Source organism: Dipodomys merriami, unplaced genomic scaffold (assembly GCF_024711535.1).
Source record: "Dipodomys merriami isolate MVZ:Mamm:240054 unplaced genomic scaffold, mDipMer1.0.p SCAF_1, whole genome shotgun sequence".
Taxonomy (NCBI): domain Eukaryota; kingdom Metazoa; phylum Chordata; class Mammalia; order Rodentia; family Heteromyidae; genus Dipodomys; species Dipodomys merriami.
In genome coordinates this window covers 74,942,060-74,957,580 of record NW_027202270.1, presented here as the reverse complement: position 1 = coordinate 74,957,580, position 15,521 = coordinate 74,942,060, and the positions used below count along the sequence as shown (strand labels likewise).

The 15,521-nt window shown below is 34.5% G+C and overlaps 1 protein-coding gene across 1 annotated transcript in view; it reads left to right on the top strand.

The window, feature by feature from the left end:
* The window catches only part of Thsd7b (thrombospondin type 1 domain containing 7B), a 798,478-nt gene that overhangs the window by 433,956 nt on the left and 349,001 nt on the right, over nt 1-15,521 (top strand). Inside the window, exons 10-11 of the mRNA XM_070038225.1 lie at nt 837-966; nt 6,074-6,177. Coding sequence (XP_069894326.1) covers nt 837-966; nt 6,074-6,177 — 234 coding nt within the window. The remainder of the gene's footprint in view (nt 1-836; nt 967-6,073; nt 6,178-15,521) is intronic.

Below are 15,521 nucleotides of genomic sequence, written 5' to 3'. Positions count from 1 at the left end.
TTGTAACCACTCTCTACAGTATTTTCACAATAAAAATAAAGAAATTGAAATATAGGGTAAACACTACAACAATAATTGACATTTTGGTCAGTGTTGATTTTGAAGTTTCTGAAGATTGTGAAATGAGTATTTTACATCATTAATGGGAGTAGTCTTTTTATTGAAGTGCCTATTAATACTTCTATTTCTCAGCAAAATCTCAAACTAAACAGTGTTTTGTTGCTTGTTAATTTTAGTGCATTTTCCCACATTCTAATTACATACATACTGATTATGAGGTTATAAGGAATAAGAAATTTAATAAAATAATGTCCATAAACAAACAGGCTGCTATTGATTTTATAAGAGAATTTCTATTATACAAAGCCTAGAGAAAGAAAATTCTTACTCTAGGAACTGAATCAATAATAAAGTTCCTGCATCCCCAGCTGCTGTTTGAAATGAAGGAGGGTCTCTAAGAGACCTCAGATCATGGCATGTAACACTTATGTCATGGTAATGTGTACTCTAACTCATTTTAAATAAAGCAAAACAATGTTTTGAAATAATATTTTCCCATTGGAACAAATATATTTGACATTATGATTACTAAACATAGTGTATACAGAAATGCTAACAATGTATAGTATAGTGCTATCTACTGTGATAGTATAGGGCTACCAGATGTGAGTTTGAACATTTTTATTCTACTTCCTCATTTGGGTTTCAACATTATTTCCACTTCTTGGTTTGTGCTTAATGTCCCTCTGTTTTTGTTTTTTATAATTAACTGCTGACTGGAATTTGATCAACATCAACAGAGAAGAAACTATAATTTTATTTCTTCTTTACATCAGGAAATGCTACAATAAAGCAATCACGATACAGGATTATCATTCAAGAAGCAGCCAATGGAGGCCAAGAGTGTCCAGATACCTTGTTTGAAGAGAGAGAGTGTGAAGATATCCCAGTATGTCCTGTATATCGGTGAGTGATTGATTTCACCTTCAAATTATCACTAGACCTGAGTGTAACTCACAACTTTCACATACTATAAGTATTTTCCATGAATAATGAAATAAGGCAATGTTATGCATCTTCAACTAATACTTCACTGTTTTTCCTTCTTGGGAAACTGTATTGTTTTTGAAAGGGGCAAAAAATATGAATGTTTAGTTAGTAGAGAAAAAATCTAAACATGTTTGATATAAATGAGCTACTGAACTTCTGCCAAAGCAATTTTCTGGATTATGATCCAAATATATTCAAAATGAGTTCTGTACCTTAGGAAGAATCACATACACACATAGCATGCAAATAAGCACTCACAAATAAACTTGGATTTTCTGGAATATTATTCAGAGACAAGTTTTAAGTACATAAACCATAGTCTTCCTCATGATTCATAAAAAAATGTAAAAGTAGACCCATGAAAATACATGTACCATCTTTTGAGGAAGCTCCATACTGGTTGAACAAGTTTACACTTCCATCAACAGGGGTTGAACAAGTTTACTATTCCATCAACAGTGTAGCAGGGTTCCTTTTTGGCCACATCCCCTCCAGCATCTGTTGTTATCAGATTTCTTGATTATAGCCATTCTAACTGGGGTCAGGTGGAATCTCAGTATTGTTTTGATTTGAATTTCTTTTATGGCCAGAGAAATTGAGCATTTCATCATGTGTCTATTGGCCATTCTTATTGCCTCTTCAGAGAAGTACCTCCTTTAGTCTGTAGCCCACTTATTAATGGGGCAGTTGCTTCTTTGAGGATTTGTTTTTGGAGGATTTAATTTTTTTGAGTTCTAAGTATATTTTAGATATGAGACCCTTGTCTGTTGTGTGGCTAGTGAAAAACTTCTCCCAGTCCATGGGCTTTCTATTGATCTTGCTAGCTATGTCCTTTGCCATGCAGAAACTCTGCAGTTTCATGCAATACCATTGGTCCAACTTTTCTTTGATTTGTTGTGTTTCTGGGACTTTATTAAGAAAATTTTGGCCTGTGCCAAGGAGCCCTAGGGTTTCTTCTATTCCTTCCTGTAATATTTTCATGGTGTCTGCTTTTACTTCCAGGTCTTTGATACATTTGGAGTTGATTCTAGTGCAGGGTGATATATAAGGATCTAATTTTAGTTTTCTACAGGTGTTTAACCATTTTTGCCAGCATCATTTACTGTCTTTCTTCCATTCTGTTTTCTGGCTCCGTTATCAAAGATTAGGCTCCCCCATGACCCAGCAATCCCGCTTCTGGGCATTTACCCAAATGATCAAAAACAAGATCATACTAAAACTGCCAGCAAAACTATGTCTATCGCACCATTATTCACCATAGCTAAGATATGGAATTAACCCACATACCCCATTTGCTAGGAAATGGAAAGACGGAAAAATCATATTAAGTGAAGTAAGCCAGCCCCAAAGAATTATAGGTTCCATGGTTTCCCTCATTTGCAATAATTAGTATACAACTAGGATAATTTTATCAGATGAGCAGAAAAGCTCAAAAGCTATGTACATATGTCCATAGAAGATGATGCTAAGCAAAATGAACCCCAAGATATGGACACAAGGGGTCTTTCTTTGTTGTTGTTGTTTTTAATGTACTATGTGATTTTTTGTTTCCTTTGTATGTTCTTCCCCCTGTTGTCACTATACTTAATTTTGGTGCCCTGCATCTTGTATATACATTTGCCTAATTTGGGGAGGGGAAGGGGAATAACAAAAAGCTTAAACAAGGACACAGGATGAGCCATTGCAACAATGATACACACAAGACACTATCCTGGAAATGAACTTTACAACTTTGGAAATAGGGGGAGTGAGGGAGGTAGGAGAGGGAAGGGTTACTGGGAGAACAACAAAGGAAGGGGTGACAATGCTCAACAAGAAATGTACTCATTACCTTAGTTATGTAACTGTAACCACTCTGTACAGTATCTTTACAATAAAAGAAAATTTAAAAATGAAAATACGGGCTGGGAAGGTGACTCAGTGGTAGAGTGATTGCCTTGCATGCATGAGGCCCTGGGTTTGAGTCCTCACCACCACATAAGCAGAAAAAGCCAGAAGTGGTGCTGAGACTCAAGTGGTAGAGTGCTATCCTTGAACAGAATACCAGAGGGACAGTGCCCAGGCCCAGAGTTCAGACACCACAAGCGGAAAAAAAAGAAAATACATGTACACACATAGATGTATGCTAATAGAGAAAAAAATTTCCTCATTCTATTGTTCTAATCTTAAAGTGTTTAGGAAAGAAACATGACTAAGCCGGACATGGTGATATAGTCCTATGATCTCAGCATTCACACAGGGCTAGTCAATCATAGATGTATATATTAAGAATTTGAGGCCAGCCTGAGCTTCATCACAAGTCATTTTCTCAAAAAAGAAATCAAGAGTAAATTTTTAGTCCCTTAATGATATTTATAATTGTTTAAATTTTTTCTGCACTACTGTCCCAGCCCTTTTATTTCTAGTCTGCTTCTGAGATGGGGAGGGTCTTTCTAACTTTCTCTGAGCTGACCTTGAATTTGTTATTTTCTTACTTCCACTCACAAATAGCTGGGATTATCCTTGTGCACCATCACGCACAACAAAAATCATATAGCTTTTACGACACATGTAAAAATGCCTTTAGTGGAAATACCTAGTGCTTTACTAAATAATTTGAGATGTTATAACTTAAAGCTATGCAATTCAAGAGATAGTTTATTCTGGAAAATACCACTCCTTTCTTCCTTCAAAGAAGATCCTCAATTTAAAGTCGAAGAGTGTTATTGAAGAAGTCCAAATGACTATTGATCTTATCATGCTTACTCTCATTGTTTCCAACTGATGACCAATTTAGAGGGGATGTAAGTAAAACCTGGGATCATACCCAGACTGCTGTTTTGTTCTCACTAACCACAGGCTCATTGTGGCAACACTGTCAATATTCATCCTCTTATGCCATGTATAAATATTGAAACTTCTGAGCCCAGAAAAAGAGCTCTTAAGGAAAGTAGCCAAGTGAAAAATTGCCAAATCAAACATCATTAGACTTGTTTATGAGCCCAGGGCTATTATAATCAGATCAAATTTTATGATCTACTAGTGGGCTATTTTATTGTCCACTCTCTACTATCCTGGAGCACTCCAATTAGAGTACTTAAGTTTGAACTTATGTCTGTAATTGAGATCCTACCATTTTCCCCAGAATTCAGTTCTACTGTGTGTGAATGGAATGATTTTGTCAAGTCTAGGGATCCAAGTGTGTTTAAATTGATATAAACATTCTCTACACTCTTTAAAATTTGAGCAACATAGTTTCAAAGTGCATTTTGCTTTCCTACACATAAGAATGTTCATGAGGAGTTTATCTCAAGAAACTGGTTAAGGTAATGCTTTATCATCATCTTCTGATTCTTCTCTTTTGAACTCCATTAGGGAGCCACAGCCGCATGTTTATTATTAAATGCTTATTTGATTTGAACATCTTTATGTGAATATCTGGAGAGAACAACATAAACATCTATATCTCAATATAAAAATGTGATGTGAACAGAGTATATGTCTGACTACACAGCAGATAAAGATTAGATACTGGCCTGTACTGATTTGGCTATCCCTAGACTATCATTTAAATTGACTTGTCCCAAACTTCACTATTTACCAAAGAACTTCTGAAACTCTTGTCTATTTGTGCCTACACAAAAACCTAAACTAAACTGAATAACGTGGTTTCATTTTGGTCTAGGAAACCTGTGTATTCTCAATTTTAAAATGAAGGTAAATGACACTTCAGAGATAAAAGCTGTACCTAACTCAGTCATTATATTAGCTTTTGTGATTTTTGAAAGATCTTATGAAGATGAGCTCAGAAGTGTGTGCCAGGATCCTAGCTTATTTCTAAAATAGTCTTACTTACTTTTACCTGAGCTGGCCTTGAACTCTGATTGAGCTCAACTTTCTGAATAGCTGAGAACAAAGGTATCTCATTAAACTCATCCCTTTTTTATTTTCTTAAAGTATATATTGCTTCATTGGAGATTGGCTTATTTGCAAAAAAAAAAAAAAAAACACAAGAATCTGTGTTTATACTTAGAACTTGGGTTTTCTGGAATATTGTTCAAAGACACAAATCCATGACTCATAAAAATGGAGAGTTTTGTTAATCAGAGAAAGGAAAAACAGCCAAAAGTTGGAGACCGTTTCCTCTGAAGTATATATGATTTGAGGTAGAAGTGTGTCCACTCCTCATCTCCAATTGAGTGATCAGATAAAATGGTTCCTAGACACCAGGCTTTATCTTTAATTTTTGTAAGCTATTGAGATGTTCTAGTTAAACTCAAACACTAGAAATAACCTTAAATAATATGGGCCGTGGCTCATGTCTCTCAGGAGGCTGAGATTTGAAGCCCGATAGAGCAGGAAAATCTGTGAGTCTCATCTCGAATTAGCTACCCAAAGCCTAGAAGTAGGGCTGTGACTCAAAGTGGTAGATCAGTAGGCTTGAACAAATCAAAGCTCAGGGATAGAGCCCAGGCCTGACTTCCAACCCTCCGACTGACCAAAAGAAAAAAAGAAAAAAATAAAGCAGAGGACCATATGCGCAAGTTTGCACCCCCAACTTTAAAGAGTTCAAACTTTGACTTTCTAATACTATAATAGAATTCAGGGAGCTTTCTTTCTTTTTTGCCAAATTTTTTAAAAAACAAAGGAGGAGGCAACAATGCTTGATAAGAAATGTCCTCGTTACCTTGCTCATGTAACTGTAACCCCTCTGTAAAGTATTTTCACAATAAAAATCTTATTTTTAAAAACCCATACTGATCTGTATTTCTAATGCATATTGCTAGTATTCTATATGAACTGAAGTTTACATACAAAATGTTTAAATTCTAAAAAGTGGACTCACTGCCTCAACCATAAGTGTAGATGAAAACAGAAATACCATCCCTAGTAGTTGCCAGGATTTGATCCTATGTCATGAAAAAAATCATCTATATTGAATTATCATGTTCATACTTTTGGATTTCAAATTGGTCTCTCCAAGCATGATTTTTGTATGTTTTTTGTAGTGAATATTCTAATCTTCTGTTACTTGAAATCACAGATGGAAACCACAAAAATGGAGTCCTTGTATCTTAGTGCCTGAGTCCGTCAGGCAGGGAATAATGGGCACCAGTGAAGCCTGTGGAAAGGGGTTGCAAACCAGAGGTAAGGAGATTTTACAATATTCTCCTACATGTGCAGCTCAAAACCATGTTATGCTTATAGGTGTTGATTATTTTGTGTTTGACTAAGGTATAATATTATCGAATTGTAATTTTAATATATGCTTATATACATATAGAAAAATGATTTCTTTTTTAAGCTATGATTAGTAAGTGTACCTCAGAACTGAAACAATATAATCAAGTATCTATTTTCAGTCATAGCCATCCTCAGTGGTATAGTTGCAAAAATACATATTGGATGTCAGCCAAAGAATGAAACATATGCGAGAATTAGACCCAAAGGTATACTATATTTCATACATTGTACTTTTCATTCATATTTAAAAAATATGAATGAAAGTATACCTGACAAATCCTGCTGCTCATGTTTTAGGCATAATTATTGTATATTATTATATTTTATATTATACATTCTATATTATATATATATATATTCTACATGTAATACAAATGGGAAGGATCTATTACATTTTCTGGAAGACAATATGAATAGGCTTCTGTATCTGACCAGAAGTGCCTCTTAGCATCACTGACAAGAAAGGATGGAAAATAACTGTAAAGCACTCAGAGACTCATCATACTGATCACAGGTTTTTTTCATTCATAATCCTAGTATCATTTATACCAGGCTTGATGAGAAGGTCTTTATTCTTAAAATCGAATCACTTTGTGACTATATGCATGGGCACAGAGAAATTGTTCATTGTGAGATCAACTGAATAATATTGTTTTTATAAATAGTGTTCTTTAAAACACTTATTTAGAATAAAGTTTCTCCTTCTTCTTAGGCTATATTATGAAATGTATTCCTGTCTAAACATTGATAAATGTGTTTGGCTGGACAGATAATTTGATTCAGAATGAATAAGAGGCTACCTCTGTGTGAATTAAAATGAGGCCTTAAGTTCTTTTATGTCCTTTGCCCATATCACAAAATTGTTGTAATAATGTGACCTTCTATGAACAAGTTTTTGTCTATTTGGTGCTGGAAAATTGTTATAAAATGTCTTAATTATCAATGCTGCCCTTTGGACCACTTCTTTAAAAATGTTGCCTTTGTTCAGTGAACAGGTGAGGTGTGGAGTTTAATTCTCTATATACTATTGTATCATAATGTTTTAAAATGACAGAACCAACTATAAGCTATGTAGTGATTTTTTTTTCCTCAATGATGTTGGCATTGATCATATCAAAGGCAAATTATTTCATCAGTCCTAGAAATATTCTACCTTGGATACCAGTTTAAATGTATTACCAGCTTGGCGCTTGATAATCCTTTTGGTTATATAGATAATATGGCCATTTTCTTAACCTAGACACCAAACTAAAGATTCTTAATTTTCAGTTCTTGGATCATTTATACTTTGAAAATGTTAGAACAGGTCATTGAATTTTGAAGCAGTTGAAAACAATTTGACACAGTTATTAAATTTAAAATCACTGTAATATATTTTTTCCAAGTCTTTCCATTTCCTAAAAAATGGGCAATGTCATTCTTTCTAATGGAGGCATAGAATTCCATTCTGTATTTATACCACATTTTCTTGATCCATTCATCTACTGAGGGACATATGGGTTGCTTCCATATCTTAGCTATGGTAAATAATGCTGCAATAAACATAGTTGTGCTGGTAGCTTTAGTATGGTCTTGTTTGTGATCATTCAGGTAAATGCCCAAAAGTGGGACTGCTGAGTCATAGGGGAGCTCTATGTGGAGTTTTTTGAGGAACCTCCATACTACTTTCCAAAGTAGTTGAACAAGTTTACACTCCCACCAACAATGAAGTAAGGTTCCCTTCTGTCCACATCCCTTCCAGCATCTGTTGTTATTAGAGTTCTTGATTATAGCCATTCTAACTGGGGTGAGGCGGTATCTTAATGTTGTTTTGATTTGCATATCTTTTATGGCTAGAGTGGTTCAGCATTTCTTCATGTGTCTGTTGGTCATTACTTTGCTCATGTAATAGTAACCCCTCTGTATGGTATTTCCACAATAAAAAACTTCTTAAAAATCACTTTAAAACCATCATAGAAAATATGAAACATTAGCATCAAGTATTAACAAAATGTTCTTTATAAAATCATCCCAAGTACAAGAACACAGTAAACTTGGTTTCATATAAACTAGGAGCCTTCTGTAGCCTCAATCACAAGAATTTAGGAAGTAAATGAAAATGTAGCACATTTCTTTGCATAACAGCATTATGCCCAAACCTTGGCAGAGGGTGTAGATTTTGAAGTGAAACCAACTCTGGGAAAATTCCAGAAAACCACTAAGCTGTAAAGAAGGGAGTGCATGCCAGTGTATATGTGCATGTGCATGTGTGTGTATGTGTATGGTTTTTTGTGTGTGTGTGTGTGTATGTGTGTGTGTGTGTGTGTGTAAGTTAGGAGGTTTAAAACAAGAGCATAGGGGCTGGGAAGGTGGCTCAGTGGTAGAGTGCTTGCCTTGCATGCCTGAGGCCCTGGGTTCGATTCCTCAGCACCACATAAGCAAAAAGAAAAAAGCTGGAAGTGGTGCTGTGGCTCAAGTGGTAAGCGCTAGCCTTGAGCTGAAGAGCTGAGGGACAGCGCCCAGGCCCAGAGTTCAGGCCCCATGACCGGACTCCAAAAAAAACACAAACAAAAAAAGAAAAAAAACAAGAGCATATGGCAAGTACATAAAGTTACATATACAAATATATTTATATATATTTTCTTAGAACACATATATAGTTTTTTATTGTGAAAATACTGTACAGAGGAGTTACAATTACATGGGCAAGCATTGTTGCCTCCTCCTCTTTGTTTCCCCTTCCCATCCCTTCCCATACTCCCCCCACCTCCCCTCATCTGATCCTCCCCCCCCCCACCAAAGTTGTAAAGTTCATTTTTCGACATAACGACTTGTACATCTCATTGTTGCAATGGGTACACCTGTATAATTTTCTTTATATATATATATATATATATATATATATATATATATATATATATATATATATACATAATCAAAAGAAATTTGGAAATCTGAATATCTGAATACAGAACAGGGAGCCATTTCCCCTCCTCCATCATTTTTTACCTCTCATCCTGAACAATCAGATGCCTACTACTCCTGATCTGTGAGAGCCTGTTTATTTATTTCCTGAAGAAATAGAATTAGAGTGGCTGTGCGTTTTGAACAATAGGGAAAGGATGGTGGAAAGGTGAGGCTAGGTGGAAATCAGGAGTACAAAACAAAGCTTGAGAAAGAATTCAGTCACCTCATCCACTAGCTAGCTGTGCAGCATTCACTGTATCCCTTTCCGCCAGACAGGAGGTTGGTTGTTCTTCCCTATGGATAAGCTGTCATAGTAATAATGACATTTATGAATAAACAATATAAAGATACTTGCACATTGGATAGTCTTGTAGCATCAACAACCATACCATATGCCCAGCATCTGACTCAGAACAATCTATTGTTAGTCCCTTTTTGGCATACTGATACTTAATTATGAATCACTAGATATTAAAAATAAGAACCTCCTGTAAGAAAGGAAGCAGGCAAGGAGTAGAAAAAAATACAAAATCAATATAGGAAATTGAACATCCAAGTCTCAAGAGTTTAGGAAAGAGGAAATAATGTCAATGAGGAAAATGCCACAAATTATAATAATAGGAAATACAAGATGAGAAAAACTCCTATTTAGGAAAATTTTATATCTAAATTTGTTATCAAAATGATCAAAAGAGACATTTATTAAGAAAGGCTCAAGCATAGAGCACAGTGGCTTGAGGTTAAAAATTTAAAACAAACCAGCATAACCACATTATACAACTTAATATCAGTATCATAAGGCAAAAGGAAATACAGGAATGATTGTCAAGTGTTCATTGAGAATCATTTTTACCAAGAATTCCTATCAAATTATTTTAAAATATTATAGTAAGGTAGCAGAAAAAACCAATCCAGAAATATTTTATCAATACATCAAGTCTTATGAATGACCTAGAGGATCTGCTTCATCATAGATCATGAACAAACCACAAAACTAGGTACCCTACCTAGGAAAGAAGCTGTTCATATTCTCAGGGTGAAAGAGAAAGGGAGCTTCATGGTGAAAACAGTCTACAAGCTTAATCTTGGATTAAATGGGTGAGAGTATGAAATCCATAAAGTGTCTACAGGGCAGCTTCCAAATAAAAATTGGAAAGTGGATTATTTTTCAGACTGGCTTTAAACCATTTACTGGGAAGCATTGCACAAGCATAAAAGCACTTACCTAGATTCAAACAAAAGTTTACAGATAGAATATGAAGGAACTTCAGGAAATAAAAATTGTTATTGGAGGTATAGGCCAGTGTATATCTGCAGCTCTTCAGCGAACCATGTCATAAAGACAAAAACATTAAAATATATGTTCCACAAATATTGGGATTCAACAATAGGATCTAGGATGTTTATATCTCCAAGAGAACACAAATTTAAAAAATCTAATGTTAAGGATGTAATTGATAGAACTTTGAAGTATACAGTAGATGATACTATAAGAAGTTTTAAATTAATAAATCAGGGTAAGGAATTAAATAGGTGTTCATGCCTCTAATCTCAGCTATTCAGGAAGAGTAGGAGGATCACAAGTACAAAGGGAAAGGTAGAGGGACCTCTTCTCCAAAGAAAACAAAACCAAAGTTGTCAGGGATACAGATAGCTCAAGTAATAGTTTGACTAAGATGTCTGAAGATCCAAAATTTGATTCCTAGTACTGCCAAAAAGTCAGTAAATAAAGGAGTTAAGTTAGTATTTCCTTCACCAAATTCAATGCTACATGCACTTATATATTATTAATTTTATACAAAATTTAAGTTTAAAAGGATTAACTTAATATTCTATGTATTTAAGTGACTACATAGAAATCCCAGGAAGGAAAGTTAGAAAGAAAGTTAAAAGAAAGTAGGAAAGGTGGACGTTTCCTGTAGAGAGCATTCTGCTGTCTTCATTTTTAGCTGGGTCTTGATTTTGCATGAACATTTGTAGGCGGAATCACCAAATATATGGCCCTATCTTAATCCTTTTTAACTTGAGCATGTGACTCTATTTAGAGGCAATTAAAGAATCTTACCATGAAATTATCCAGGATTATCACAGTGGGCCCTAAATCTAATGACAAGTTTCCTTACAAGACAACAAAGGAACTAGGGAAGATTTGAATGCACAGCCAGAAGCCACGCAACCAGAAGCTGCAAGATGCAAAGATAGTTCTCCCTTTTAGAACTTTTTACAGGAGTGATGCTGATGCATATACTTCAAATGTTTGGCAACCAGACTACAATCAAGAAACTGTTATGTTTTTAAATAAAAATAAAAAAAATAAAAATAAAAAAAAGAAAATGTTATGCTTTTTCAGCCACTAGTATGTATCAGTTTGTTATAGCAGCCTAGGAAATTCCTGTGATTAATTATTAATTAGTAATAACTATATATTAGTTATGCTGAACTTGATTGTGAGCTTTTGATTCTTCTGCAAAGGAGCGTTAACCACAGGAATTCCTATCATTCAGCATCCCTATGAAGGGTTTGTCTGTATGTTCTAACATCCATTCTAATGGCTGTGCTGAAAACTGTAATTTTCTCTTTGAAGATCCTTTGGCACACCAAGGGAACATGAACTCAGAACACATACTCATAAGAAACTCTGTTTGTGGTTGTAAATTCTCAGGGACATTCTTTCCTCTTGTGGTCGTGTGATGTTTTTTAATTACAAGTAGCCTTGCTGGGATTCTTTTGCTTGAGAAGCTTATTTCTCGTCATTTCACCCCTAAATATTGAGACTAGCCTGTGGTTATTATTGCTATTAATGGAATCGAAGGGTCGCTATATCAGGCTTAGGTAATTTTTAACCTACTAAATTATGCAGCCATGAAAGTAGAAACATATATGTGTAAGATTTGATAAAAACCCCTTAGGAAAGAAATTGTTTTGCTTACCTTGCAGGGTCCCATGCTTTCAGTTTGTTTGGTTTTCATAGATTCTTATCTTTTGGCCTCATCCAGAAATAAATGTAGATGTTATAAATTTTAACTAATGTCCATATTTGTTTCTTTTGAATGACCTTTCAGGACCCATAAACCATAGTACAATCAGTAATACAAAAATCACTTAGTTTATTTACTGTGGTTATGCTGTTAACTTGTTTAATTGGTACACAGTGAAGAATTAACTTATACAATTCTACTCAATTAAGAAAGAAGGGAAAAAGAAAACAAGGCATGTAGAATTACAGCAGTAGCTCAAAATCCACATGATCTCCAAGGAGATGGGCATTTGGCATTCTGTTGTCCTAGTTACAAGATCTTTTGTGGACAGCCAAGCATCTCGTTACCAAGTCTTGTGCTTAACCAGATATGAATAAAACTTCTGCTTTTATAACAAAAAGAACAAAAGAAAAGAAAGGCTCATATCTAATACTCTGAAGATACTGCCCTGAAAATGTAAAACTTTTGTTGTAGTGAAAAAAATTTAAAAATGAATATGTTGACATTCCTAGAAAACATGCAAATTGATGATGTTGCTGCCTGTAGAAACTAAAATTAGCTCAATGACTTTCTAATATTTTTATTTTGGAGAGTACTTGCATCTCATTCATCAAGTAGTAAATATCCCTTATCAGTAGAAATAACTGAATGTAGGGGTAAAGAAGGCCCTGGAGACACAAGTTGTAGTGTCTGACTGACTTTTAAGTACCTACATTCAGTTCTGGTTTACATTCATAGGGTAATATTTATAATAAACAAAAGAAGGAGATAGATCTATCATCATCATCAAATCTTTCTGTTCTTCCTTAATTAGATTTTGTCTAAAGAAGCATATTCTTTTCATATAGTAGTTTTGATGGACTCTTTTTTACATTCAGAATCTCTATAAAATAGTATCTTTTCCATTTAAAAATTTAGTAAAATAATAATGTTTTTATTGTAGAAGAAATAGCTAAGAAATGGTTTAGGAAATGGCTGGTCTAAAGTCTTAATGTGTTCTGAAAAAATACATATTATATATATATATATATATATATATATATATATATATATATCTGTGTCTTTTACCTTAGCAAGTTATGTTTCATTTCATTCCATTTCATTATCTATATTTCCAAGGACTTTTAATATCTAACTAAGTCTTTACTCTCCATAATACAAACTATATAAATGTAAACTCTACATACAAATAGCTCTATCTATATAAAGTAGACAAATACATAACATGACATAGATTCAGAGGAAATCATTCATATTTTAGCCCTGAGTACTGTAATTTCTGACTGAAAAATTATCTCAAGTAATAATGTCTTCATGGAGAGAAGGTGAAAGATAAATATGCCAACCTACCATAAACACATAAATCAACTCTGGTTAAAAACAGAAATACAGCAAAAACATACACTATGAAATATGTCTTCTCAATAAGATATCAAAATAGTCAATCCGTGCATTAGCTTTCTGCTATTAAAAGAGACTACATGAGAGAGTTAATATTCATATTGGTTACACCGTTTTAAAGGTTTTAATTTATGGTCCATTGCTCATTGCTTTGGGGGCTGGTGTGAGGAAGAGCCTCATGTCAGAAGTACATAGCAGAGGAAGCTGATCAGTCCATGACAGCCAGGACCAGAAATAGAGATAAAGGAAAAGTATTCTCTGTATTCCCTTGGAGAGCACACCCTCAATGAGAATGAAAACAATACTCACGTTATAACTATATTGATTTGTTTTCTGCCATTCTCCTACATAGATCACAAAAAGCCATTTAAGTGTATTCAGGAAAAGAAACCCGTGACATATGTCTATTACTTGGTCACAGCAATTCAGATACTTATTTCCAATGGAAATATGAGAGAAAAGAGTTTGGGGCAAGGAAAGTAGTGTCTTGTTGTCTTCAGAACTTGGAGGGTACAAATGAGATATATTAATCATGGGCTGTAGGTGTTTCCAAAGAAGAAAAGGAGAAACTGCAGCTTATCTCCAGGAACATTCTCCCAGTATAATTTGTACAAGGAAGCTGAGTCATCTGGTAGTACTTTTCCTGTGAAAAGTGTACTGGAGTTTACGATATAAGTTGCCAGCAAATGCTTCACCAAACACACTACCTCCAATAAGGTTTGTGAGGTCATTTTGAATAACTATGTTTATAACATGAGAAGAAGAGAGTGGAAGATAATGTAACTCGTATGAAAGGCTCATTCTGACCTTAGTTCCGACACCAACAGCAGAACTGAATATTGAAAGTCATTATGTTCTTCACCAATTTATGAGTCGCAGATACCAAGTGACTAATTATAAATATTTGGAGGGACTTCAATAACTTCTACTCTAATTGATAGAAATAAGGAAGATCAAGTTCAAATACAGAAATTAAATTGATAGTCTTGGGCAGTTCTCAAAATTAAAATATTCCTCGATTGTTACAATCCAGGTTTTATAATACAGTAGGCCTTGTTTTCAAGAGTGTTGGATTGAGAGCAGAAATTGCATTTTAATGTAAATGAATAATGATTCCAGGAGGTATTTTTCATTTCCTTTACATGTTTCAGGGTAAGATTATGTTTGTGGCTTTCATGGTTGCTGCAGGTGGAATATGCTTATTTTTAAATTGGTGATAAATTGAAAATAAATATTAAAGGAAATGAGCCACCTAAGGCATGATGCTTTAGTTGCAAAGTGTCAGCCAACTGTGATTCAGAGATTTGATTTTTCCACCAGCCTGTATGTTTTTAACATATGCTCTGATATAAAGGACAGAGTAACCCTTCCTCCACCTCTGTCTCCCACAAAACCCAGAGAAATGCCTTATTATTAAAGGGATGTTGTGGATGAAGAAGAGTTATGTGTGGGGATAAAGATTTTTCAATTGATGGATGCATTTATTTGCAAAATTTTGAGCTGGAAATTTCTGTTTTAACCACATGGTTCTCAGTAAAGAAGTATTTTCCCTTCAAGAATGCTAATAGGAATTTCAAAGTCTACTGCAAACTGCATAAATGTATAGGATTGCATATCTCTTGTTCAGCTCTCTTAAAATAGATGCACATTTTGTGTCTGTCCTTAGCAGAGGCGTTATTACTAATGTCAAGATAGTTGTTTAACCTGTATGCTGTCCTAGAACTGGAGCCAAAACAATTAAATTCTGGGCATTTTTATTTGGATTTCCAAGGAAAACAGATGTGCCAATACTCCATCTCGAAAGAAAAGGAGAAGCCCATATTTGCACTTGTAGGTTATAGAAGTTAACCTGAAGTTTCAAAATTCAGCTCTACAAGTACCTTCAAACAGTTGCAAAAATGTTTCAGTCCTGTCTTATTATGA